General features: G+C 34.4%; 5 protein-coding genes across 5 annotated transcripts; 3 read left to right on the top strand and 2 right to left on the bottom strand.

Annotated features, from left to right (window-relative positions):
- The first annotated feature begins 7765 nt into the window (after positions 1–7765).
- LOC104239913 (DNA damage-repair/toleration protein DRT102) lies at positions 7766–8930 on the top strand. Its single transcript, XM_009794655.2, has one exon. The coding sequence runs from the start codon at positions 7820–7822 to the stop codon at positions 8756–8758; it is 939 nt and encodes a 312-aa protein (XP_009792957.1). The 5' UTR covers positions 7766–7819; the 3' UTR covers positions 8759–8930.
- Positions 8931–9964: 1034 nt separating this feature from the next.
- On the bottom strand, positions 9965–16066 carry LOC104239912 (zeta-carotene desaturase, chloroplastic/chromoplastic). Its single transcript, XM_009794654.2, has 14 exons — positions 15758–16066; positions 14506–14630; positions 14225–14359; positions 13922–13994; positions 13700–13773; positions 13225–13329; positions 12862–13106; positions 12623–12710; positions 12400–12442; positions 12145–12301; positions 11911–12039; positions 11724–11796; positions 10910–11074; positions 9965–10404 (listed from the first exon to the last, which is right to left on the bottom strand). Exons 1-14 carry the CDS (start codon positions 15942–15944, stop codon positions 10237–10239), a joined length of 1767 nt encoding a protein of 588 aa, XP_009792956.1. The 5' UTR covers positions 15945–16066; the 3' UTR covers positions 9965–10236.
- A 1109-nt stretch (positions 16067–17175) lies between these two features.
- On the top strand, positions 17176–18840 carry LOC104239911 (nudix hydrolase 20, chloroplastic-like). The gene has a single exon (XM_009794653.2). The coding sequence runs from the start codon at positions 17254–17256 to the stop codon at positions 18340–18342; it is 1089 nt and encodes a 362-aa protein (XP_009792955.1). The 5' UTR covers positions 17176–17253; the 3' UTR covers positions 18343–18840.
- Positions 18841–20085: 1245 nt separating this feature from the next.
- LOC104239910 (uncharacterized) lies at positions 20086–23704 on the top strand. Its single transcript, XM_009794652.2, has 8 exons — positions 20086–20198; positions 20297–20445; positions 20546–20652; positions 20924–20989; positions 21704–21786; positions 22370–22416; positions 23074–23152; positions 23260–23704. The coding sequence occupies exons 1-8, from the start codon at positions 20148–20150 to the stop codon at positions 23347–23349; spliced, it is 672 nt and encodes a 223-aa protein (XP_009792954.1). The 5' UTR covers positions 20086–20147; the 3' UTR covers positions 23350–23704.
- An 820-nt stretch (positions 23705–24524) lies between these two features.
- LOC104239909 (uncharacterized) lies at positions 24525–25262 on the bottom strand. The gene has a single exon (XM_070154512.1). It carries the CDS (start codon positions 25260–25262, stop codon positions 24525–24527), a length of 738 nt encoding a protein of 245 aa, XP_070010613.1.
- Between the last annotated feature and the right edge of the window lie 1844 nt (positions 25263–27106).

Raw genomic sequence — 27106 nt, 5'->3', positions numbered from 1 at the left:
TACTATAAAATTTTGCAATCAACCTTTTATTTAATTGATCAACATATTCATTTCTGCTAGCTAAGATATCTTTTTAATTCTATCATGCAATTTGCACAAAATGCATTTTAATCTAATGATAGAAATATTTCTCTTATTAAATGTACTACTATTACCATTGCGATTGATAATCAAGTGTTTAGGAAGAACCAAATCATCTTTAATGTTCTTCTTCTTCGTTTCTGGCACGATTGAATTGAATTAATTCATATTAAAAAATAATTTAATTGAATTCTCTTGCTAAATAATTAATTAGAAGATTTAATTATTTGGTTTTAACATAAAAGAATGTATTCTATGTTGATTCATATCTTAATATTAGTTCATCTCTTGTTTTGATTATTTAATCTTAATTATAATTTTATCCACCATAAATTTTATTTTCAAAGCATAAAAGATTGATATGACATTTCATTTTTAGATCTTTATGTGTGTAGAATCATTAATGGTATTGACCCTTACCAACCCCTTTTTTATTTCTCTTTCTCACACATTTATATTCTTAAATATTTTTTAGTTGTTATTTAATAATTGGGTATTTTAAATATTACACAAAATTAATTAAAAAAAATATTATTTGATTAGGAAAATAGTTCAAATATAATATAAAAATATATTATCGTGGGGGTATTTTTTTCTCCTCAATGTTTACTCTCTATGCAGTCCATTTAATATTACTTTTATTTTTTCTTAGTATTGGACATTATAGAGTGGTAATGTATTGCTAATATGGAGGATTCTTATGAAATTGATTTTATTAAACCTTCCTACATTTTTTAATAAGAATTTAATAGATAAAATTTTATTAATTTTAAAATCTTAAATATTAAAAATTAGAATAGAAGGTATTGTAGTCCAAAAAATAGGTTATTGCAGTTATGTCATTTACCTATGAGTTCTTCCGTTTAATATTTTAGGGTTATTTTGGTATATTAATGTATTTATGCTTTTATAATAATATATGCTCTCCTTTTTCTAAATGGATTTGGACAATATAATCCATTCTCAAATTAAATTAATAATAAGACATTATAATTCGTTTTCTAGTTAAATTAGTAATAGAAATTTTTAAGAAGTATATCCTAAAAGTAATAGGATTACATGACTAAAGATATTTAATTTTCCAGTTACCATTACATAAGTCATTTTGATGAATGTTAGTTTTTCAGTAGCATTATGGGATCACTTTTCTTCAAAATTAACTTATATACAAGGAAGATCAATCCCATTTTAAATTAATAAGATATCTTCAACTCTTCGGTTAAAGTAGTAACCAATTAAAAAGAACTAATGCATCACAAAGCCATAGAGTAATCCAAAACCACATAAAAGAAAGCTAAAGGAATTTAGTTGTCAAAAAAAAAAAATTAAAATTTTAGTAAAGCTTATTTTTTACTATTGGCTTTAAAACACTTACCAACTATGGTTAGATGAAAGACAAAGAAGGCATACGGTGATCTATACATACTAAAATCTGTAATGATTCCCAGTTGAATAACAACTCTTTAAGTATTTAGAGAGTTAGGACCTAAAACATTACAAATTTGATGTAGTGCGGTGAAAGATTTTTGTGTCCGTCAAGTGTGTATAAAGTATTTAAGTATCTGTTTAATTTTATATGAATTAGACGGCCCGAAAGTAATTATACTAATAAGATTGCTAAAGGTAAATCATGTAGGATTCCTAACGTGTAGTATCATGTCCTAAAATTAATAGGATTATAAGGCTAATATCCATAATTCCGGTTATGTCCTTTTATTGTGAGTTATTATGCTTAATATTATAAGGTTAGTTGGGTAAACCGACATTATATTCATGTTTTTATAATAATATAGATAGATATGGATATAGATTGTTATAATGTTTACATAATTTAAGTAGAATTAATAATATAGAGGTTGATGGATAATTTTCTTTTTCCTTGAGGATGATTGATAGGTTTCTGGGTCTGTAAAAAGGACCCATCAATTATCCTCCAAATTGTTAAATTGATAGGTTTGCTAAATAAAAGGTTGTATATTGTAGTTTCATTTATTCCAAAACAGTACTAAACTCAAACACAATTATTATCTAAAAACTTTTCTTAGAAAATACTGATCCAGACACTAATTATCTTTACGGATTTGCACTAAACCTTTTTAAAAATTTCCAAATAATTGCTCCGAGAAACTGTCTACGATCCACCATGAATTCAAAAGATGATAAAGGAAATTAGAACGAAGTTTATATTGACAATTCAATTTATTATTAAATATTTGACATTTTATAGAAGTCAGATTTTTCATAAATATGGCATACTGTTTAGGCTGAAAACTTCTTGTGCAGGTATGTGTTTCTTCTACTGACTTGAGCCGTCACACAAACGGACATATACATATGTTTTCCTATTTTATGTTTTCTATCTATTTCACAGCACATCAATAATTAAATAATTTAATATTTAATAATATTTTTAATTTATGAAGATTCATAAGCAGAGGAACCAAACGTGCACATTTCAAGTAATTAAAAGTTAAATGTGTTTAACCAAATATTATAAGAATCAAAATAAGAAATTATCAATACTTAGAGAGACTAAAATGCACTTTTTGTTATTAATAAAAAAAAAATAGCTTAGCAGCTTGTTTGGATGGTTGTTAGTTTGTAACTTGTTGCATTGTATTGTATTTTTATTGATAAATAAAATTTATTGTATTGTTAAATCCATTGTTATGTAACAATAGGAGAGTAATTTTATGTAACAACTATTTGGTGAGATTGTTAACTTATTTTTATTTTCCATTATGCCCTTACTTATTTCACGTCCATAATTTTGGTCGCTTGCACTTTCTTTTTCTTTTTGCCTCTTTAACATTCTCCATTTATGTACAATTTTTTTTAGGTGCAAAGTTTAGTTAGGACAAATGAGTTAATCACTTGAATACCAACAAATGGTGACTCTATGGAAGAGAGGGACAAGAATATGAGAGGGCGCTATAATTTTAGCCACAACGGAAAATATGTTATGATCCTTCATAAATTTTAAGACTGACCTCAGACTATGTTTTGGAGCCGATATTACTGAAGAGGGTGACAAAATGCACTACAATATCTTGCTAGAGTTCGCAACACTGGAATCTTAGCTGATCGCATGGGTCCTATTAATTCAAGCCAAGGGTTGCCACAAAAATGAAGTAAAGCATAATGCAAAATTCATCTTTTTGGGACTTAATCATGTGCATAGTAAATGTTTTATTGTATTTAATGAACATTCTGCCAAAATTGTTGCCAAGATTGTTGATTTGGGGTATTGCAAATAAGGAGCTATATTCAGAGTAGACGACTTAGAGTAACACCAATATATATGGCACCAGAAGTAGTGTTTGATAATGAGTATGGACTCGAGGTTGATATTTGAACTTTTGGGTGCACACTTTTTTAGACGATCTCAAAGAAGCTAGTGTGAAATAACTATGAATTTGATAATGCTGTTTATTTGTTATGCAAAATTAAAATTGAATTGCCTGACTAAAAAACAACAAATTATTAAGAAAGGCAGAAGATTTTCTAAGAAAGTGCCTTGTTAGGAGTTCAAGACCGTGATGGACTACTGATATGCTGGTGACACACCTTTTCTTTCATATCTATCATCTCTATGAAATATCTTTTTATTCTTGAAATATCCTTTCATATTGTGTTGAAACCTTTAGCTTCACAACAGATATAGTAATATTTATTTACATTGATAATGGTCTTTTAAGTTAACAAAATGTAGCACTTATTTCAATACATTACCTTGATTTTTGTTGTCAAAAATCTTATTGACATAGTATGATTTAAGAAGTTTAATCGAAGGTTCTAAAATATTAGGCAAAATTCCACTGTTAAAAACTTAAAAAATAAAAATAAAAAACTTGAAAAAGGTGATTTACTAAATTACTAATGTCATGACTATATAAGAAAATAATGAAGTGTTTTTGCAACTGAAAAGGGCGAAAATAATGAAGTTTCTAAATATTAATTGTAACTTTGTTCACATAAATGGTAATTTCTGGTAGTTATAAAAGGCCTTTCACCAAAAATTAAATGGATTATAATTTAGGATATTGAAATAAAAACTTTAAAAAAATAGAAAGAAGATTAATGCATTCCTATGTAACTACACAAGAAAATTATGAATTTTTATATTAATTAATAAAACTTGAAAATGGTATTTAAATTCACTATTCGAAATGGTAAAAATGTTCTTAATAGGTGATAGAGTAAAAAATAGCATGGCTAGCCAGTTTTTGGACTGGTAATTCAAAAATAGCTAACGTTTGCAAAGTTATTGAAAAATAGCCATTATTTTGCTGCAACAGGGACCGGTTCAGCATAATATACTGGAGATCGGTGCACCTGTGTATGAACTTCCAGCATATTATGTTGGAACTCCAACACGCGGAAAGTTCCAGCATAATATACTGCAGATTGGAGCACCTGTGTATGAACTTCCAGAGTTCCAGTATACTTATGCTGGAACTACATTATAATATGTTGGAGTTCCAGTATACTTATGCTGGAACTCGAGTATATTATGTTGGAGTATTTTCCAGATTTTGAATAGTGTTTTCGTTCAGATTTATCTTTACATGAAAAGTAACTAAATTTCGATTACTTTTGAAACTATGGCTATTCTTAAATGACCCTTTGTAAATTTGGCTATTTTTGAATTTCTTCCGGTGATAGCTAGTGATGAGAAGCAACCATGCTCAGGCAATTTCTCCACATGAAAAAATACAATGGCATGGTCGGTGGACTGTTGCGACTAAGAATTAGGGGTGTTCATAAAAAACCCGAAAAATCGAACCAAACCGAAAACCAAACCAAACCGAACAAAAAAAACCGATACTTTTTGGTTTGGTTTGGTTTGGTTTTGGTTTTGAATTTTAAAAATCGATTAAATTTGGTTTGGTTTTGGTTTTAATCAGAAAAAACCCGAACCAAACCGACTATAGGAGTAGTTATTTCTAATTGATTATTACACCTATACATATGTATATTGTTATACAAAGTTTCAAAAAAATTATGGTAAATATTAATAGTTTGCACTTTTAATAAAGTTCTTTACCTTTACATTCTAGTTTGATTGGTAGTTTTCTTTATTTAGTGTAAGAATCCATTCCGTGTTAAAAATAACATATTTTTAATTGAGTCCTTAAATTATTCATCACTATTTGATTCAATTATCATCAATATATTTTGGTAAATAATAGATTTCTCAAAGGGCAATTGATTTGATAGTGTTACATTGAAAATGTGGTCGCCAGAATATGTGTTTGGTAGTGTATGTCTTATATTTAAGAAAAAATCGACAAATAACCGAAAAAACCGACATAAACCGAATCGAGAAAAACCGACCTAATTGGTTTGGTTTGGTTCTAATATTTGAAAAACAGACTTATTTGGTTTGTTTTCTTTTTAGGAAAAAACCGATCCAAACCGAACCATGAACACCCCTACTAAGAATGGTTAAAATTTGTCAAACTATACACATAATGTCAAAACTTTATAGAATATACCTATTATATAGTGCATATTGTGGTTGGTATGGAGAATAACTTTAGAGTCTGTTTGGAAAGTTACCCGGTAATTAAAATTGGTGTAATTACTAAGATAGTAATTACACAACTTAATAATTACGACGATATATTATTACAATATAATTACGAGTGTATTGTTTGGTTGCACAACTATAATTATACAATTAGATTAAATTTTAAATGAAGTAATTATCAAATTTTAAAAGTTAATACAGCAACAACAACAACAACCCAGTATAATCCCACTTAGTGGGGTCTGGGAAGGGTAGTGTATACGAAGACCTTACCCCTACCCTGAGGTAGAGAGGTAAATTTTAAAAGTTAATATAATAAATATATGCCTAGTAATAATTTTTTATAAGTATAAATGATATAAGATTTGGTATTTAAGATGCATATTTTTTCTTGAATATACATAGTTAGTAATCATATATTTATACCTAATATTGTAAAAATAATTGATATGTATTTTCAGACTTAATAATATTTAGTTTAATTAATTATAAAAACTAAAAACATACGTTTTGTAATAACATCATGGAATGCATGTTTGATAAATTAAAGTAATATTTATAAATGTAATGTCATAAAATTATTCAAATATTTGACAAAACTACTCTATCAATTCTAACTAAAAATGAATAACATGCAATGTGAAATAACAAGTCAACTCTACTAAAATAAGTAATTGGAACCATAAATATAATACAATTTTAAAATTCAAAAAAAAAGTTTAATATATGTCAAATTCCAACATAATAAAAATAAGTTCCAATACAACTTAAGATTAGGAAACATAATAAGCTTATAGCTTCGTTCAACAACGAAATTCTACTTTAATGACATCACCATTATATGCCAAGTTTGTTAATGACTCATTATTTCTAATATTAGGACGTGTAGTTTCAAAACCTAGAATATTAACGCAGTTATGCTAAATGAAGAAAATAAAAAATAAAATATACAAGCAATTACATGGATTCACAAGAAGTAAGGGTGGAGAAATAAAAGATAAATAATGTACAAAGAAAAATATATTTTAAAATTAAAAAAAAAAAGTAAAAAGTAAAAATAAAATAAAAAATAAAAATAAAAAGAAATTGGAAAGTAACCTTGTAATTACTCGGTGTAATCACCAAAAAATTCTTAACTTCCCCTTGAGAATTGAAAAGTGTGATTACACATTTTCAATTACACCCAATTCCATGCTGACCAAGTAATTACTTGGCCAGACAAACATGTCAATTATGTAATTACACTCAAATCCAATTTGCAGGCGGCTTTCCAAACAGGCTGTTACTGAAATGCAAGCTTGTGAATTTAGAACGTTTAAATTTACTATTTTATTGTGTTGCTTGATTTATAAATTCTAAAGTTATGATTGTTCTAAGGTTTGGAAAGATTGTAAATTTCAATGGTTATTGGTTTTATTATTTGGAGAGTATATACTGTAAGTCGCTGCCAAAAATGGAATTTGTAGAGGACTACGTGATAGATTCCATGATGGACTAAAAATTAGTAGGAGAAAAAGCACGCAGAACTAATAGTAGCATTTTCTAGAAAAATACAGAAGATATTTTCAAACCAATAGATATTTTCAAGTGACATTTCATAAAGTACACTTGTTTTATTTATTTTATTTTAATTTGATGGAAGTTTATTTGTTTTGGAGGAAAAAAAGAGATTTTTCATTTCCCATTTTCCTAGTTCTAAAAAAGAAAGTTAACTTTTTTCTTCTTACCTATTAATTAATCCCTTGACATTTTTATTGCTGTACCACTATTGAAAATCGTAACCTATTAGACTAGTGGTTTTTTTAGGCACAAAGAGAAAGTTAACTTAATTATCTTTATCAATTGAATTAACTTCTTGTATATTCACATAAAAATTAAAGAAAATCAACTCATAAAGAAAAAACGTTTAAATTAAATTACATATTTGGCCCGTCAGCCAAAAATAATTACATTTGCTAGTTAATATATTAAAAATGCATAATATATGTGTATATATATATAATATTAACATACAAAAACAAATAGCCCACAAAATCCGCTGTCGTATTAAAATGCGAATTCTTAATTACCTAAATCACGTGAAATCAAATTTTGGATCATGTGATCAAATCAATAAGCAGTATTAATATTTCCAACACATATATTCACAGTAGCTCAGCTCATAGCAAGTCAACGTAAGTCAAATCATTTTCTCCCAAATCTCCGATGGCTCAAGCATCCACAAAACGACCCTTGAAAATCATCGCCGGCGCCGATTCATTCGGCTGCAACCTCAAAGACACCTTAATCTCCCAACTCCGCGCCCTCAACATCGAAGTCGAAGACCTCGGCACCGACAAATACTACTCCGTCGGCGAAGAAATCGGCCGCCGAGTTAGCCAAGCCGCTAATAGTAACCCCGCCGTCGAGACACGTGGACTCGTCGCCTGTGGTACCGGTGTCGGAGTCGCCATCTTCGCAAACAAATTCCCCGGCGTTTATGCCGCCACGTGTCTCAACCCCGATGAAGCGCGGAATGCTCGTTCCATCAATAACTGCAACGTTCTCGCCGTCTCCGGCATGAATACTACGCCGGAAGTGGCTGCCGAAGTTCTCAAGACGTTTCTAGAAACACCCTTTAGGTCTCCCTGCCCGGCTTCTGGATCAAATCCATGGCCTGACGAAATTGATCAATTCTTGGAAAATTCGGTTACTGAAATGTCAAAGATCGGAACTTTGGTGCCTGAATCAGAAAATGGGGGAAAGGGGGAATCTGGGAATTGTAATCTATGTTCATTGGTAAAGGATAGAGAGTTTAAGCCAGTGGAAATAATGCCAGGTGGGTCAATGACAATAGTGAGGGAGAGTCCTACTTCAGCTTTTGTGAAGTTCACTGCAGGGAGTGTTGAGCCAGCTCATCACCATACATTTGGGCATGATCTTGTAGTGTTAAAGGGGAGTAAAAAGGTGTGGAATTTGAGTAAAGGGAAGAAATATGATTTGGGTGTTGGGGATTATTTGTTTACTCCAGCTGGGGATGTGCATAGGGTGAAGTATTTGGAGGATACAGAGTTCTTTCTTAAGTGGGAAGGGCAGTGGGATTTGACCTTTGATGAGGATCATGCTGCTGCAAATGCTGCAATTGATAAGGAAAAGGGGAGTTGATTGAGTTCTTTGTTGCAATGTTTTACTAGATGTGTGCTGTTTTGGTATGTCAATGTACTAGGGTCGATTTCCTTCCTTAAAATAAGTTGGTTGTGGTCTTTGACAGTTGTTTTAATCTTGTGTTGTTTGCTGTTCCATTTTCATCTTTAAATAAACAAGGAATTTGGTGTTAGGAGACTGTTTCTTTGTAAATTATGTTCCTGAATTTCATTTCCTCTTCTTGTTTACTTCCCCTTGAGATGTGGTATATCTAAACTTCATAGCAAACTTTTATAAAAAAAAGTACTGCAACAGCAACAAAATACACGGTGGAATCCCACAAGTGGGGTTTGGGGAGGGTAGAATGCACGCAGATCTTACCCTACCCTATCACGGTAGAGATGTTGTTTTCGAAAGGCCCTCAACTCAAGAAAATTAAAAATGAAGCAATAAACAGACAATAACAACAAGTTAATAAGACATGGAAACAAATAGTGCAACGTGCAATAACAAAGATCTAAGAATACAACGCTACCAGAATAGAGCCAATCCTACTGGAAATAATGACACCCCGTATAATAGCAAGAGGCTATGAATAGGAAAATACAAAACTAGTACTAATATTACCGGAAAGATTAGACGAAACTCTAAACTGCTTGTCAACTCACAACCCTAATGCTCGAACTCCACACCCTCCGCGTCTGCATAGTTGAGCACTTGTCTGCACAGAGTAACCAGCGTCTGCATAGTTGAGCACTTGTCTGCACAGAGTAACAACGTGTGACTGCAGCTTCACCCCTTTCTCTAAAAAGACAAGTTCTAGAGAATTTCTTATTTATCTTAAAGCACAATTACCCAAATAGAGTGAATGGTTACAAAGGATAATTACGTAAAAAAATCTTGATTAGAGGCAACCAGTTCAACAATGTATCTGTAGAACACATTTGTTTGTGCTTCAACAACCATGTTATGTTTTTCCTCTCACCTCAACATGATTTGCATCCATCCATCTCTTATGTGGTTTCCTTCACTTAACTGTTCACTTTCATTGTCCTCTCTGCCTCTCATGAAAAAACAACTATAACATACGTATTAACCGATACTTTCTGGGCGAGGGATACAAAGTATTCATCCTTGCCTTCAACCTCCTCTCTCTATCATGTCCGATCCGTGTTAGTTATAAATAAGTAATAATAATAAAATTTCATAAAAGTATAAGGCTAAGAGTTTCAGGTGTAATAAAGTTGTTTCTCAATGATTGACGAAGCAATAAGATCCATTTCAATAACCTGAAGGGTGACAGAATAGATACATCACTATGCAGATTTACTAATATTACATACTACAACATATTTGAACCTTTTGATTTTCATCTTGTGAACTCAAATATTAGAAGAACTCTTCCTTGTGCAATGCCTAACTGAGTTATGTTTGTATCTGCTTCTCGGATTAACAAAGTGGGGGGTGCTCTTCAGTATTCATTGGATGATTTCCAGTCATCAGACAAGACTCAACTCATCAGATACTGATACATCTTCAGAGATCTCGTTTGACTCAGCAGCAGCAATCTTTTTCCGAAACGCCACCAGCTTCTCGCCAGCATCACATACGTATGCAGAAGCTTGCCTACCTGAAAGAGTTGCCCCTTCCATGCTATCGATGTAGTCCTGAGGAAAACAGGCATTTTCACACAAGATGGAAGTTAACCAATGTGCTGTATCCTCAGCAAAACGAAATTATCGGAGGTAGTATTGCATACTTGGCTGCAGCTCATCGTTAAATTTCACATAAGACATGTGTACTATTTGGCATAAAGAGGTCCTGATCCAATAGTTTAAAGTTTCAAAACCTCCAAACTGTCATTAGTTACATATGAACTCTTCTTTTTACAACAATCAAGACCAAGAAGTTTCTTGTAACACTTTCTCAAAGAGACCATTTCAATCAGACTCGGATACTATCAATGCACAACTCGTAAAGAATATGCACTTCTATATACATAATATGATTTTCAGCCATCCACTTCTTTTTTCTGGTAAATATTGGCCAAACAGATATTAAACTTGACCTAAATCTTACTATCACTAAGATAAACTTTTTTCTTTGAGTAGAAGCATCACATGTTTAATACACGGATCAAAGTATTAAGAGTACTGGATAAAAGCAGACTACCTGTTTTGTATATGAGCCAGCAAGAAAGAAATTTTCCACTGGCGTCTTCTGATCAGGTCTGAATGGGTCTTTACCAGGTCCTTCACGATATAGGGATTGCCCAATTTTCACAACTGATGACCAGGTAACCTCAAGACCTTGGGAAGAAGGAAATAGTGCCAAAACCTGAAACCAAAATACCTTATACATTAAGGAGCCATTTGATTCACATCCTAGTTATCCAAGGGTTATAATGCAGAACACTTACTTTAAGGACACTTTTGTCGTTTAATAGCTTAATCCTCGTACTGCTAATACACGCATTCTTACTATATATTCTTCCCCCATAAAATTATACATAGTTCTCATATAACTTAACGCACACATTCTTACTAAATATTCTTTTCCCCATCAAATTATACATAGTTTTCATATAACTTAATGCAGATAGTATTTAATACCGCTAACCAAACGTTACATTAGTTATGAAAAAATTATTTTCTCTTATGCAGCCAACCAAATGCTACACTCTTTTTGAAAACCAAAGAAGTCTGCAAGGGCTAGTGGCGCACAGTTCGAAACTCGGTGGATAATAGGGCCTGCACCTCTTCCTCTCTCCACTTAATTACCAAGCTTTTGTTTGCAGTAGGTTTCAAACCCGTAATGTGCGCCTAACCCACATAACATGTGTTGCGCTCTTACCACTAGACCTTATCCCAGGCCCTTGCAGGTTACTCGGTTATTATGTATACTATATCATTTCCTGTTAAGTAAAATCATGTTCTAAAGGTTTTCGAGAAGAAGAAAAAAAGGCACGTATAAGAAGCTAAATTACCTGCTTTGACACTCTTTTTATGATTTCATCATTTAGTAGAGGCATGTACGGGTCACCTGGCGTAAGGACACATCTGAAGGCACCAAGATAGATCAGAGAAGATAACCAGAAGATTTAATCTGATCAGAATATCTATTGAGTTGCTGAGCAGCTTTCGGATAGTAAAGATAAGAACGTAATTCCTTACTGAAGCAATGAGCCTTGGCCCTCAATGTAATAATCTTCCGGAGATGCCAATGCAAGGTCCGCAAAGCAAGAGAAATCTGCATCTGGTGTATACAGGAGATTGTCCAAACCTGTAGCGCGCTTCAATTGCCTGGATTACAGAGAGATTCTTATCTTAACACACAGATATAGTAGTTCATCATACAAGATTTTCAAATTGAGGAAAATAGTTGCTTCTGAGCCACAAATGTATCACCTCGAACGCTCCAAGTCCTGCAACTCTGTAACCCAGCCATTGTATCGTAGTTGTACTGTAACAACAGGCACTCCAACCAATTTGTAAATGTTGTCAAAGAATTCCAATTCCCTCCACTTCTGAGGTACCAATCTTTTAATTCCAGGGACATCACATGCTGCAATTAGATATCAGCCAAAACAGTTTCAGTTTTATGCTATTAAAAAGGAGGGAAATGAGGGAAAATTCACATCAATCATATTGTTGATTACCAACCAGCGACATAGGCATCAGCTTTTACAATTTTCTTCTGAGTGGCCTGCACATAGACACCATAGCAGTTAATGAACACATCCACACTTGTAAAGCAGTGTGGCCTGCACATCCACACTAGTAAAGCAGCATGAAGTACTTATATATGCATAAAAGAGCCTAACATTTGAACATATTGAAAGATGTTCTTTTAAAAGGTGATAAACAGATGAAAGAAAGATTTTACCTTTGACATGGCAAGCCCGCTAACATACATACTTCCATCAGAGGATGTCTCATAGAGTACCTCTCTGCACCCCCACCTCAGATGGAACCTGTTAACAGAGAACAGATTCAGAATAAACTGAGCATAAGCAGTTCATTCATGAGAAAATTTTAGGCTGAAATCTGCTGGACCACAATAGCAATTTCAAGTCCAAAATCAGCTAATTCACAGTGAGCAGCTGTTTCCATATTTGGTCTTACCTGCCTCCCTTATCCAAGATGTACTTCTTAATGGGACCACTCAAATAAACGTCAGGAGAACCTTTAAGCATGCGTAATAGGGAAGCCTCCGTTTTAGTGGCAAATAATGCAAATATAGTGAGCATACACCGAGCACTGATATTGTCACAGTCAATGAATCCAAGAGCATATGCGACAGGATCCCACATCCTCTGGATGCTAGTACGCGTCCCGCCTTTAGACATAAACCACTCCGAAAAGCTTACCTGAAAGTTGAAACAGCTATTGTAAGGAACAAGTAGCTGGAGAGAACACATCCTTGCAGAGAAACAGACTATCTGACTTGTTAACAAGGAGGAGGGAAAAAAAGGAAATAACACTTACACTATCCAAATCACGTATCTGCTGCAATGCGCCATCTGGATCAACTAAAGCCCGCACCACTGGACTAAGGGCAAGAGCTACAGCATTTCTAGCTTTATCATAAGTCTGCATTTAAAGGGAAGGCCATGTTAACGACGATCACATTTAAGACGAGCATTAATCAGGGTTTGCAACAACAGCAACACAGAAATGACAATAACTGATATCTTCTCTCTTCTTTTTTCAAAGAAAACCACGAATTAATAATGGTAGACAACCAGCCCGAAGATCACTATTATACCATTCTACGGTCTAAGTGAACTGTTAAGAAGGGAGCTGATATAGGTGCAGAAATAAATGAAGCCAAGAGTCAAATGCCAAAGGCATGGTCATTAACACTGATCAAACCAAGGAGCTATACTGGACATTTTTTATTTTAGTATAAGAGATAGCATGAACTGCAAAATCAATTACGAAGAGGGCATTAGAATGTTACCTTTAGCTGATTAGTAGTCAAAAATGCATTAATTCCATGTAGGGGTGCTCCAACTGGAAAACGGAAATCAAGCTCTGCATTGAGGTATAGACGGTAAATTAGATAGTAACAGACCATGTTAACTTTATATATTGGAAGACATGTTCCTCTAGGAGTCATTTGTGAAAGCATTTTAAAGTTCCACAAGATGAAATATTTTGTGTCACACAAATAAAATCATACCCCCTATTTCACCCCCTTTATTTACAAATGTGTGGGTATGGTCCTTCACTAGCAGATTTTTTTCAGCACCCACCTACATCAACCAGGAAAAAAAAATAGAATTACTTAACTGATAAAGCTGAACAGGAAAAAAATATCAAGACTCCTTGCACTTTAATATCCATTGTCCTACTATCAAACGAAGTTTAATTTTAGGCATTAATGCACCTTAACTAAGAGTGAGCAGTAATGCAGTTCCATTGCATGCGCAACCACTTAGTAAGTAGAAATACAATAGAACTATGAATGGAGAGCTCTGTGCACCTTTTTCAACAAACGGAACAGATTATTATAGCAACCAAAGAACACATGCAGTCCCATTTCAATGTGGTTTCCACGTCTATCAACAAAAGAACCCACTTTCCCACCAATAAAAGGCCTCGATTCATATATATCCACCTGAAAGAAAGTAGAAGACATGAAAATTCCAGGTCACTGGGAAAAAACAAAGATAAAGACAATTTTTTCATCTTTTTGGTTAATAGTTTTGTTTCAAAGTGAATTGATCATAACAATTCTTGAAAGGGGATGTTAGGCTTCTGAACCTCATGTCCTTGATCCAAGAGCTCCACAGCAGTCGACATGCCTGCAAGCCCAGCTCCAATAATAGCTACTTTCAGCTTTGGCCCTCGATAATGTTCAGGTTCAGGTGGAAATAGCCCTTTTGGAGCTGTAAGTTGAAAATTTGTTTCAGCAGCAGTACATTAACTTATATAACAGAGATTGTCCCTCTAGGTTTCCAGACACTATAAAAAGGGCGGCCCGGTGCACTAAGCTCTTGCTATATGCGCGGGGTCCGGGGAAGGACCGGACCACAAGGATCTATTGTACGCAGCCTTACCCTGCAGCCTTACCCTGTATTTTTGCAAGAGGCTGTTTCCAACTCATTTTACCTTATTCAGATAGTTCTTTTTCAAAATTTTAGTACAACTTGTTTATCATTAAGTTACGTTAAAAGTATATATCTCTGTCTAAAGAGAGAAGATTGAAATGATAGTGAAGTTCTTTAGTTTCCAACTTGCCTACGCTTTCTTGACATATCCAGTCCTAGACTGATCCTGCGAAAGCAAGTATACAAAAGGGAATGAATTATGCTTCTCACCCATTTCATCTTTTAATCATTCCTGCCTCGCCCTCTAACCCTTCTCCAACCTCAAACACACACATCTTTGCAGCTTAATTCAATCCGAAACCATTGTGGACCCTCTGACCTATGATTGCTCACTCTTTTATTGGGTTAATGGTTTGGATGTGATGCCTTGGCACTATTTTCCTTGCTAAGCAAAACTTCACATGAAATGCAAGAAGCCCTAGTTTGCTAGTCATTATTCCTTTTAGATGAAGAAATCTGTGATACAAAAGATTACAGGAAAGTACAAAGAACCATCAACCTCAAAGTGCGCTGACATCCTTAAAAATCCTGTCTTCCACTAGAACTTCTGAATTTACAACACAGATAAATACGACCACCTTAAGTCAAATTGTCCAGGTTTAAAAGCAAGGCTCAAAGAGAAAACACAAATGTGCAATCAAGACATACACAAAACAACTTTTTTTTTTTTAAAAAAAAAAAACAAAAAGCTGATATCCAAAGCATCCAACAAAATACCAACAAAAAAAAATTAACCTTCTTGGTACCCACAGAAATGTTATCTTCCACCAAAATTAGAGAACAAAACTCAAAGACAAAAGACACTTCCAACCAAGCTATACACATAGGAAAACACAATTACTTAACACCCTTTTATAATTCAGTTTCAATATCTCAAATTAAATAGGGAAGTGGACAAACTTTACCATTTGTACTCATATCAGAGACCATGGAGTCCAAATCAGCACGAATAACTGACTTTCGAGTCACTAACCGGTTCGACAAACGGGGACCACGGAAAACCAAGAATCCAGCTGACCCATTTGGAAAAATATGTTTCTTTCCAGTAGCTGAAGTTGCAGGACAACAAAGATAAGCTGAAGAAGTAGCCATTGAATCGTGCTATACACAGCAAAAAGAAAAAAATGGATTTTTTTGTTGTTAAATTCCAAGAAAATGGAAGAGATGGGTAAAACAAGAAAGCATGAAGTGAAGGATAGAAAGACAAAACAAGAAGAAAGGGTATCTAAAGATTAAAAGATGCTATAAGAGGGAAATTTGGCAGATGTAAGATGCCAGCCAAAGGCCTTAATTGGTGCTTAAGTTGTAGTTCAGTTAGGTTCCGAATGAGAATTGGGTTGTTTATGGCTTTGGATTTTAGTGATGTGCGGTTGGTTATTGGATGAGACTGGAAAGTAAAAAGAGAGAGCCAGGCAATGGTGGTGTGTTGCCGCCACCACCACTACTAAAAAATATTATTAGTGCGCTTAAACAGAAAAAATATTTGTCAGTCCATTAATAAGCCAAGCCAAACATTTAGTTTGGGACGGTTTACAAGGATAAGTTTGGTCAATCAAATATAAAATTGTCACCAAAGTTATTTCATAGTACAAAATTTCATCTATCAACTCGACGCTCTCCCTAAGTTGAATCTTGACATAGAATATTTTAACAAAACAAAAAAAAGAAGTAGCAGCTTTTTAGCCCCTAAGTTATTGTGTTATATTTATTTTACTTGTGTTACTTAACTTAGTACATTCAATCTTATATTGAGTAACGATTAAAAAAAAATATGTTGAGTAAAATAATTCATTGTATTTCCAGGTTAACAAAAGTTCGTTTGGTAGGTTGTATAAAAATAATATTAAATAGGGTGTATTAGTATGTTTTGTTTGGTGTATTAACCATAACATACATTACATTAAAAAAAATTATTTATTTATAAAAATAACATCCACATGCATGGGAAGTGATTTAGAAAAGGGTTTGAAAGGACAATTCTGTCTTTATATATGTGTCCATATATTAAAAATTATGATATTGCTAATGTCATGATTTACTATATATGTATTAGTTATATATATGGTAAAAAATACTACTACCAAATAAGATATTAATAATACCGAAATTAATATATTATTATTAGTTTCCTTAGTATTAATATATGAGTGGCTGAGCTAAAATTTTCATTAAATAAGATAAATATAAGAAAATAAACTCGTCGATGTATACGTATTTTAAAAAATAATTATGGAGCTAAACAATGGAGTATAATTTTTCCAACGGGCCTTGGGCGCACGTGAGGCACACCGTCCTACCAAACGACGGTTCACCTCTTTCTATCCTCACAAGTCACCCGAAATTTTACAATTGAAGCACAGTTTAGTTTAGTTTAGTTGAGGTGTGAACTAGAATTGTAAAAATGGGTTGCAATTACTACTGTCACTCCATTTCTCAGAGGCTCCCTCGCTTTATTTCTTATACCCCAATTCCAATTCCGTGTCTCAGATCCCCAATTTCCCCTTTCCGCTGCCGGCAATTACGTTCCTTTGCCATTTCAGCTGCCGGCGGCAGTATCTTCACCTGGGACGACGTCTTTCAACTCCCCGAATCTCCTCAAAATGACTCTTCTACCCTCTCAGCTTTCTTCGATAAAATCAAGCTCTGTAATCGCAATTCGGAGAAGCAATCCGAGTTCATGCCTTTCGTGATTGAAGACCAAATAATCGGGTACGTACACCACGTGTTTGCTGATTATCTTAAGCCATTTCAAAATGTATTCATTTTCCCCCAAAATAATAGTAGTCAATATTGCACTTTACATCCAAACCTGAGGACACCTGAGGATCGAACGAAAGCTGTAGCAAATGTTGTGAAGTCATTAGGCGAATTAATTCCAGGCATAAGAAATGAGTTATATCCGGTAGTTTCATCTTTTGGGGAACCAGTATTTTTCTCGCTGGAACGAGCAGCTGCGCCGTATTTTGGTATAAAAGCTTATGGGATTCATATGAGTGGCTATGTTGAGAAAAATGACCAGAAATTTTTATGGTTAGCGAAGAGAAGTCCAACAAAATCCACTTATCCAGGAATGCTGGATCATTTAGTAGCAGGGGGATTGCCACATGGCATTTCTTGCGGGGAGAATGTTGTTAAGGAATGTAAAGAGGAGGCGGGGATACCGAGGTCTATTTCGCGTCAAGCTGTGCCAGTTGGAGCTGTGTCGTACGTTGACATAGAAGGATATAGGATGAAGAGAGATGTCCTGTTTTGTTATGATCTTAAGCTTCCTGCTGAAGGCTTTGTTCCTCATAATGAGGATGGGGAGGTTGAAAGTTTTCGATTGGTCCCAGTTACACAAGTTGCAAATGTCATTAGAAGTACATCGTTTTTTAAAGCAAACTGTAATCTTGTCATTATTCATTTCCTTTTCCGGCATGGGTACATCAGACCAGAAGAGTTTGGGTACCTGAGGCTACTGCAGAGTTTGACAAGTGGATGTTGCTCTTAAGTATAGTCACATGAGCAGTTCTGTCATTTTTGGGGTGACTATGAGCTCTGTATCGAGGAAAGAACAAGAAGGAAAAAAATAATAGGCATATCAATGTATTGTGTGTGCCAAATTCAATAATATGTTGACGACCAAGTTCGTTAATTGATCTTGAATACCCATACTTGATTCTTGAATATTTGAAAAGTAACCCTTTTGTTATTAAGTTCCATGTCTAGCAATTATTTACGTTTGGTTGGATAACTAGTTAGCTCCTTCCATTCAGTGTAACAAGATTAAAGTACCTCTGCTGGAAGTCCACTTGATTTTGTCCTTGTTATGGATTGCAGTAAACTCAGACTTGATCCGAATTAGAGTCTAAGGTGGTGAGAGTTTTATCTTTGGATAATAAAAAGAGGTCTTTGTTATTGTGCAGTTGCTTGAGAAAACTGACATGTCATGTATTACTTTGATGTATGGTGGATAACTTTCTAAATTATTGCAGACATTTCTATGAAATTTGACTAAATGGAACTCAAATATCCATGTATATGCCCATATTACATGCCTTCATTGTGGCATTGGTGGGCTTTGCTTATGTTTTGGCTTTCTTTTGGGAGAACTTGGCAGTCAGGATTTGCCTATATCATTGACTTTGTTGTATTTAACTGATTCTGTTGTCTGAAATGATTGTGCAAGTTGGTTTTAGTGTAAGTGTTATTTCACTTTGATACTTCTTTTTGTTCCAACTGTTGCAAATCAATTCAAGGCAATAGTGATGAGGCTATGCTAATGTATCAGAGGCTATACATGAGGGATAAATTGTATGTTCATTTCATTGTGGAATTTAGAGATTCGCTGAGCCCATAACAGGTGAAGGCTCTAGAGGGTAGTTTTACCTCCAAGACCTCAATCACAGTACTCAGACAAGGAATTGGATGAGTGTGAGGAGACTACATTACATGATGTTAATATTGAGGAGGAATGCAAAGCAAGCAGCAGCTCAACGAGAGACATACGATGAGGACGAGGGGATGCATCGTGATTTGTGGAGCACAGAGAATACTGAATACAGTGTGCTCAGCAGTAGCATACTTCTCTAAAGAGGTTTTGGTTGAAATAGTTGATTGGCTTTAGGGAGGGCGAGAAATAGTCAGCCTTGAACTTTGCTTCTTGCTTTGTTTATTAATTTTGTATCTGTTGTTGTTTTGCTCGGGAAGTCAAGACAGCTGCTTTATTGAAACAGAAATAGATTTATCTTTCCAATTCAGGACTAATGGATTACTAGTTTTCACGTAGCAAATGCTCTTTTGCAAGCTAGATCGCTTTATTCTGTGACTCTGCGTTTGGACAAAATCTAAGTTGAATGTGAAAAAAAGTGTGAAAATTATAAGGCTTTGGTAGTTGTATTTTTTCTCTTCTTTTTTTTTTTTTTTTGAAAATTGAAAATTTGTGACTAGAAGTTGAAACCACCTCTAAACAACTTTTGAAATTCAAATTATTTTTCCAAATTTGTGGGGGGAAAAAATCCATTGACAACAATTACCTCAAGCCCGAAATATTACGATGTTTTCGACAAGTTGTCTTTTTTAAAAATATTTGACATCGCAGGAAACAAGAATTCATCTTGTTGTTTAAATTAGTAGAATATTATTTAAGTGAGACGTTTTAGGAAAGATAAATTGTACTTGTTGAAGTGTGCAAAAAAGTAAATAAAAAAACTTAAAAACAGAATGACCAGTATAGTAATTGTCATACCTGGCCAAAAATATATCCAATGTGGAGCACAACAGAAATTAGTGAGTGGCAAACTGACAGGTAGGGAAATGGCGGGTATGTGTTGCTATGGAAGGCTTTCACAGACCCTCATGAACAAGGTTGGTCAAAATATATAAAAGTACCATCTTTTTTGGAAAATCTCTGCTCCCCAAGTTGATCTCTTGCAATTATTGTTTTGTTTTTTCGTTTTAAATAGAAAGTGCAAGGTTTCTACTGCTGCTCCCCTGCACCAAATAATAACCAGAAGATGAAAACCCAAACTCCAAAATTCTTGAAAATTGCTGTTACTGGTGTTACTGAACTCCTTAGGCTCTTCACCTTCTCCTCACCAATTAGACGAAACAGGTTATTGAAAATAACCATTGGATGCATTTTCTCAAATTGGGTAAATTAGTAATTTCAGGATTTCATATGCTTTCCTGAATTAAACATAATTTTTTGACAGATTGGAGATATATGATGATGAAGTGGCTGAAGAACCTTTGGTCTCTAATGTAGAAGATGTCCTTAAGATTATCAAGTCAGATTATGAGAAAGCTTATTTTGTTACAGGTATCCTTGTTTATCTCTTAGTACTATATACTTCCCAAATAGCTGCAGTTTCTGAAGCTAACATGGGAGTATAAACATAATACATGGACTTTAGTGAAGATTGAATAAACATACACAAAAGCTGTTTGATTAAAGTCTTGATGTGAAATGTCTGTAGCAGAGATTCTTTTCTATTTCCTGATTGTGAGTAATGTTCATTGTTGTTTAAGCTTATTTATGTGGTTAAAGATAAACTGGTTTTTGGCTGATTTAGAGCTTTCATTGAATCTAGGACTCTTCACCAGTGGAATTTATGCAGAAGACTGCATCTTTGAAGATCCAACTATAAAATTCAGTGGTAAGGGGGATTTTTCAGTATCTGATGGCACAGTATTTGATATTTGCATCACAGTTGTGGTACATCAAGGAATTTACTTGCTTATTCCTAAAATTTTGCAATCCACATTTACTTTTGTAAGAGAAGCATGTTCCTCACTTGGTGTTGAAGAATATTGGAAAAGTATTAGGCTGTTCGATATATTGCCTTGCACTCTTGGTTGGATGCTGATATTCTTTCACATAGTATCATAGATAACCTTTAATAAACCATTCCTTTCACTAGTAAGTTTGAGCATCAAGCCGTGTGTGAACCTTAGGACTAAGATTACACATACAGATCGGTGCATTTGGAGATTGCATAAGACATGGCCAGACCATCTATTCATTTGACCTCCTCTAATTTTATCCTCTATGTGTGCTACTTGCACATTCTGTAATACTGAATTTTTTTTGGTTCGCATAAACATCTTAATTGTTAGATAATATCACTGAAGTTATTGTGTATGTGAGATGTTCATGTTGTAATATCCCTTGTTTTTGTCTCTTTTATGCTGTAGCTATTGCTAGTGTCAGTAATCTAGGCATCTATCTCAGTTTCTGGACTAGCTTAGGAGTAGTATGTTCCATTAGATTAATAACAACGGGAATTAACAATCTTTCAGAGCTAGAAGTTTACTGGATTTAACGACAAACAAAAAGATAATGCATCTTATCTTATAATTTTGTCATCCAGGAAGGGACTTGTATTCCCGCAACTTGCAATTGCTGGTACCATTTTTTGACAGTCCATCAATCAAGTTAGAAAAGATTGAGAAGGTAAGTGCTTCCAGTTCATTAAATAGTACTGTATAAAAGAATAAAAAGATAAAAACAAATAAATCCAAAAAAAGACTTAACAACTGCTGAATGCTCAGTGGGCAGATTTAGCCTTAAAGCGCTTTTTTGGTATTGTACTACTTATCTTGCATGTTAAGCTTCCACGTATCTCTTTGTCACCGTCCTCAGTTTTATTATCCACTCCAAAAGTAGGAGACTACGGGCAGTTCTGGAGGATGATTACAATTCCACAAGTGAAATATACAAGAGCTTCATAATACCAAATTATGGCATTTTTTCGTCTTGACTCATGTGTCCAAGTGCACATCCATTCTTAAATGATTATGAAGCCACTTTTTGGTAATAACCGTGACATAGTCATTCAAATGTGCGCAAACATTCTTTTACAATTTTTATGATATGTTGTTTCATTAGTGCCCAACTTGTTTGGAACTGAGGCATAGTTGTTGTTCTTGTTATTGTTGTTGTTGTCTTCGTCATTTCTTAAGTGCATTTACAATATTCAAATTTTCTTTTTTCTATCAGGGGCATTTTGCTTAATGCTTATCCGCCTGATCTACAGGGTAATGATTCTGATGCAGAGGTCATAGTGGCATACTGGAAACTGAGGTGCTTGGTTCTATTCTCATATTTTTGGTAGTGTAAAGGCTGAATATTTGCTTACACGGTTTCATTTACTGCTCTCCAGCTCAAAGCATTTGATGTTTGTTTCTGTCAATTATGCATGGTTGATCCTGATAAGTGATTAAATTTGATAGATTCCCGAGAGTCCAGTATACTTAGTTGAGAAATTCTCTATTGGAGTTGATTATTATCAGACTATTTGTTTACATAACTAAACCTGCTTTGAAAAGTTTAGTCATTATTGAACTGAATTGTGGAAAACCACTAAACCACATGAATGATTTCACAAAAGTTGCTGCACTTTGTCTTCATTCATCAACAGACATCCATTTCTGTATTCTTACAAATTGCATCTACTGTTTTAGTATTAGAGTTATGCTCCCATACCATTTTATCCATGTACGATAACCATTGGATTCTTCTTCTAGATATCTAGGTGGAAGTTCCACAGTTGCCTTGACCCTAATTTGGAAACCTGAATTTCTCTTTGATTTTATGTGAGCAGAAACTCGTCCAACTTGGCCAATCTTTAGTTTTCAAGTTCCCATGAGAAAATGAAATATTTCTGGATGTAAAAGAATACCAGAATTTTCTTAGGATTCTTATGATCGTACACATGCTGATATTTCATCTGACTTGTAGAACATCCCTCAAACTTCCATGGAGGCCTCTCATCTCTGTTGATGGAAATACAGTCTATGATCTAGATGAACAACTCAAAGTAAGTAGAAAGAGTTGATATCTACAATTCAAAAGCTAGAGCATAAGGTGTAATTTTTCACTGAGCAATTTTCTTCCCTCGTATTGATTACTCCTATCGCTAAACAGATTGTTAAGCATGTTGAGAGCTGGAACATTTCTGCTCTTGAAGCTGTTGGCCAGATTTTTACGCCTGGTTTGAGGAGCTCTGGTGGTTGAAAACTCTACGGAGGAAGGTTTCTTAGTCAAGCAATATCTCTAAGGAACTCGTGAAGAATCGGAGTTTTCTATTTGCGCTTCAACCCAGCATGTATACTCTGATCTCTTAACCACATTACATTTTAGTCAGAGCTGAATTGAAAAGACAGGTATATAGGTAATAAATAGGTAAAGTGATTTTTCTTTACATCCATTTATCGTTTATTTACTCATTTTAGTTTATCATTTATTTACGTCAATTTGTCTTGTACATCATTCTTGTCTGCAATACTGGTATAAGAAAATTCTCAAGGAGACTGGGCTTACAAGTGGTGCTGGTAGGCCATATAATTGTGTGTTGCCGTCTTTCGATTAATTTTGTCTTTGAAGATAACATATAATTCAACCATGGTTATGCATATCTTTATATGATTAGTAATAAAGCAAAGAAAAAAAGAGATTGATGTATTTCGGTTTTGGTTCTCGTATGTTTCATCAGTGCATATTTACCATCAATTAATTAAATGCAGTTTTAGTCCAATCACTGACTGAAGCTAACAGACATCATCTTCTAAAGAAAATGGCCTTGTTTTAGGTCTACCTAGCCTAAACCGAAGTGTAGTGCGAATCATCATAATTTGTGCCATCATCTTCTCCATTTTTGGTTTGCTTCGCTTTCTTGTTAGATTCCTCTTTAGACCTCCAAATAGAGATCTAGATGGTTTTAACAAACCCTTCATTGCTGTGATAAGCTCTTCCTATTGTGCTTTCTCTGTGTGAATTTGATCCTGTAGATAAGCTTCGATTGCTCCTAAAGCCCAGCCACCACCTTCACATGTAATGTGTAAATACATGACTTGTGTCGTGCTCCACGTGCACTCTCTGTGAATCTAGTTTGCCTCATTTCTTCTCCAACCTAGCTTCTCTTCTACAGTTATTATCTTGAATTTGTCAATGATAGTTCAATCCTAGTGACTTGGTAAGAACCAATTCAATTGAAAGAGCAAAAGTTTATCAAAATCCTAGCAGAAGAAGAGGAAAATCAGCTAATGGCAGTGTTAGAAGTAGACATGCAAATCCAAGCTGATTTTTCCATGGGCTACTAGCTAGGTGATATTTCACATGATCAGGAACAAAATTACAGGTTGCTCTGTTATTACAATTTAATACGAAACGAAAAAAAAAATCAGTTAATCTCAATCCTTCCTCCATGCATACAATAACAAAGAAAATCCTCCAGTACTACTCCCACTTGATTTTATAGATGACCATGAACTCCTCCCACATTCACTGCTTTCCTCTGCCCATTGCAACACACTAGAGCACGACGGCGATGGCGACAACAACAAAGAAACCGACGGTGGTGCCGACATTGGCCCGACCGTCGCCGACAAACTTTTCCTCATCAATTTCTTCTCGGCGCCACCCATTTCAGGCCAAATACCACCATCACCTACTTGGAACACAAAAACACCATGTCCATGCCCAAATTTATTATGATTGTCACATTTATTTTTATTTACCCAATTGAAGACATCCCAAAAAAAGTGTACCTCCACTTGACCAACTAAAATTTTTTCATTGCCCCTAAATTTCCACCCAAGTCTTTTCACTACAAGACTTGTTTTCCCATCCACTTTCACTTTTAGGACTCCACCCCCACATTCTATCACAAATTCATGTTTGACCCCCATAATACGCGCCCGAGTAGTATAACTCCTACGTCCAAACACATGCTCTCGCCTCGACAACAAAGTCAGATCACCCGAGCAACAGCCCGAGACCAACCTAGCCCGGCCCGTCAACTCCGTTAGCATATCACCAAGAAAAAACTCCAATCTTGCATTGCAGGTGATTGCAATGTAAAAACACCCTTCAGGATCAGCTGAGTTTTGATTAAACTTGGCATGTGTGAAGTCCCAATAGATCTTCATTTTTCTATGATCACGTTGGATCGGGTGGATGGATTTGGATCCGGGCCGGGCTTTGAATAATGCAAAGGAAGATTGGTGAAGAGGAATGGTGATAGAGAAAAGATCAGGTGCATGGAGTAATAAAGAATGAGAAAACATGTTCTTGGACCAAGTGAGTGTAAGATAAACTGGTGAGTCACAAATCTGAGCTTGGTAAATACATGTAACAAGGTTTTGAGGCACTTGTGAAGTAGTAGTAGTAGTAGTAGTGTTTAATGAATGACCAGAATGAGGAATATTAAAACAAGCAGGAATCATATTTTTCATCCTACCACCAATATGACTTGTAAATGTTGGAATTAATTCAAGAATGGGAGGATTTTGCTTAAGGGTAAGGATACTTCTATGGTATGTTTTGAGGTGTAGAAGAAGATGAAGTTTCTGAAAAAGTTAGCCATAAGTGAAGTGTAATGATGAGTACAAGGAGGGATTCTATATATGAGTTGGGATGGTTTCATGTTAGAGCTAGCTTGATTGGCGCCATTGAAAGAGAGAGAAAAGCTATATATGATTTGCTATCTTATGAGTATTTATATGTATGTGAGCTGGGAGGCATTAGCAAACTTCAAGACTTAAAAGTCACCACAGCAGGTAACACAGACTTGGTTCTCTTCTTACTTTATCCTCTTCTTATATATTATCCTACATTTATTTAAATGAAAAGGACAACTATTATCCCATGCCTAATACTTTCAATTTTTTTTAAAATAAATTCTTTTACATTGGAGGAGCAGGAAGGGAAAGTGAAGAGCTACAATAAAAAATGTGAAAAATCCAAGTACTCTCTAAGCTTCAAGTGTTATAAGCTTTTTCAGTAAGTTAGAAGTGAAAGTTTAGCTGTGAAATTTCTGATTTTCAAATCAAAGGCTGGCTTCCATAGTTCCTGTTTGATTTGCTAAATTCCAGAAACAAAATTTAATTTGTAAAGTCTATGGTCTAAGTTGGTGGTAGGACACAAATGTGAAGTTATTCCCCAACAATTAGAGGTAATCATGGGTAAAGTTAGGGAATTGGGTTACAGCTATATATGGTCTAATATAGAGTCTGTCCTTTTTTATTATAAGTATTATTGAACACATATGTTGAATCTTATAAATGATTTAACATCTTATAATGCATTTCCAAAAGGAAAGGCTCCTATTATAGGAAAAATACTACGTAGATTTTAAGATGTCATCTTCTTCTTTCAGAAAGAAAGTTTATTTAAACATAAAGAGAAGTTTATTTTAAGATGTCATCTTCTTCTTTATTTACCCTCATGCAGCAGCAGCCAGCGACACATTCTTTGTCATACAACATTGAAAAGTACTTTGATTATTTCAAATCAAATGTGACCTTTCTTGTTAAATATACCCTCTATACTAATTAATGCCGATATGATATAGACAAAAGGGCCAAAATTGCGTGAACTATTGAAAGACAGCATAATTATACCCTCCATTTGGTTTTGGTTTCAAAATTACCCTCACTCTTAGCTCATTGGCTCAGCTATGCCCCTCAAAATTAACAGTCTGCATTTATGATTTTAACCCATTAAAAAAATATTTCCATCCTGATTAGTTTTGTGAATTAGCAATCCATGTTATATTCTGCAAAAAAAAAAATCGCAAATAAAATTTTCCCGCTTTTACTCTCAAGAAATCAAACAATAACATACAGACTTATTTATTTTGCTTTTTAAATTGAATAAGTCTAATATTTTCATCTCCTTGCCCTCGGTGAGTGGAAGTACAAAGACGGAAAACTCAACCTAAACACAGAAATGAGCAAAATTTACGCTATATAAATTCCTATATTTCATGTAT

This window comes from Nicotiana sylvestris, chromosome 1 (genome assembly GCF_000393655.2).
Source record: "Nicotiana sylvestris chromosome 1, ASM39365v2, whole genome shotgun sequence".
In the NCBI taxonomy this organism is placed as follows: Eukaryota; Viridiplantae; Streptophyta; class Magnoliopsida; order Solanales; family Solanaceae; genus Nicotiana; species Nicotiana sylvestris.
Note: the sequence above shows the minus strand (reverse complement) of the source record. Positions and strands in the feature narration are given on the sequence as shown.

What these genes read in the sequence shown, in the direction of transcription:
- LOC104239912 (XM_009794654.2), bottom strand. Translation starts at nt 15,944, where the DNA reads ATGGCTACTTCTTCAGCTTATCTTTGTTGTCCTGCAACTTCAGCTACT. An exon ending in TAAAGGGGGTGAAATAGGGG is followed by an intron (nt 13,774 to 13,921) that starts GTATGATTTTAT and finishes ACCTCAATGCAG; the next exon opens with AGCTTGATTTCCGTTTTCCA. An exon ending in TAAAAAGAGTGTCAAAGCAG is followed by an intron (nt 11,075 to 11,723) that starts GTAATTTAGCTT and finishes TTTTGGTTTCAG; the next exon opens with GTTTTGGCACTATTTCCTTC.
- LOC104239913 (XM_009794655.2), top strand. Translation starts at nt 7,820, where the DNA reads ATGGCTCAAGCATCCACAAAACGACCCTTGAAAATCATCGCCGGCGCC.
- LOC104239909 (XM_070154512.1), bottom strand. Translation starts at nt 25,262, where the DNA reads ATGAAGATCTATTGGGACTTCACACATGCCAAGTTTAATCAAAACTCA.
- LOC104239910 (XM_009794652.2), top strand. Translation starts at nt 20,148, where the DNA reads ATGGCGGGTATGTGTTGCTATGGAAGGCTTTCACAGACCCTCATGAAC. An exon ending in TCACCAATTAGACGAAACAG is followed by an intron (nt 20,446 to 20,545) that starts GTTATTGAAAAT and finishes ATTTTTTGACAG; the next exon opens with ATTGGAGATATATGATGATG. An exon ending in GAAAGCTTATTTTGTTACAG is followed by an intron (nt 20,653 to 20,923) that starts GTATCCTTGTTT and finishes CATTGAATCTAG; the next exon opens with GACTCTTCACCAGTGGAATT.
- LOC104239911 (XM_009794653.2), top strand. Translation starts at nt 17,254, where the DNA reads ATGGGTTGCAATTACTACTGTCACTCCATTTCTCAGAGGCTCCCTCGC.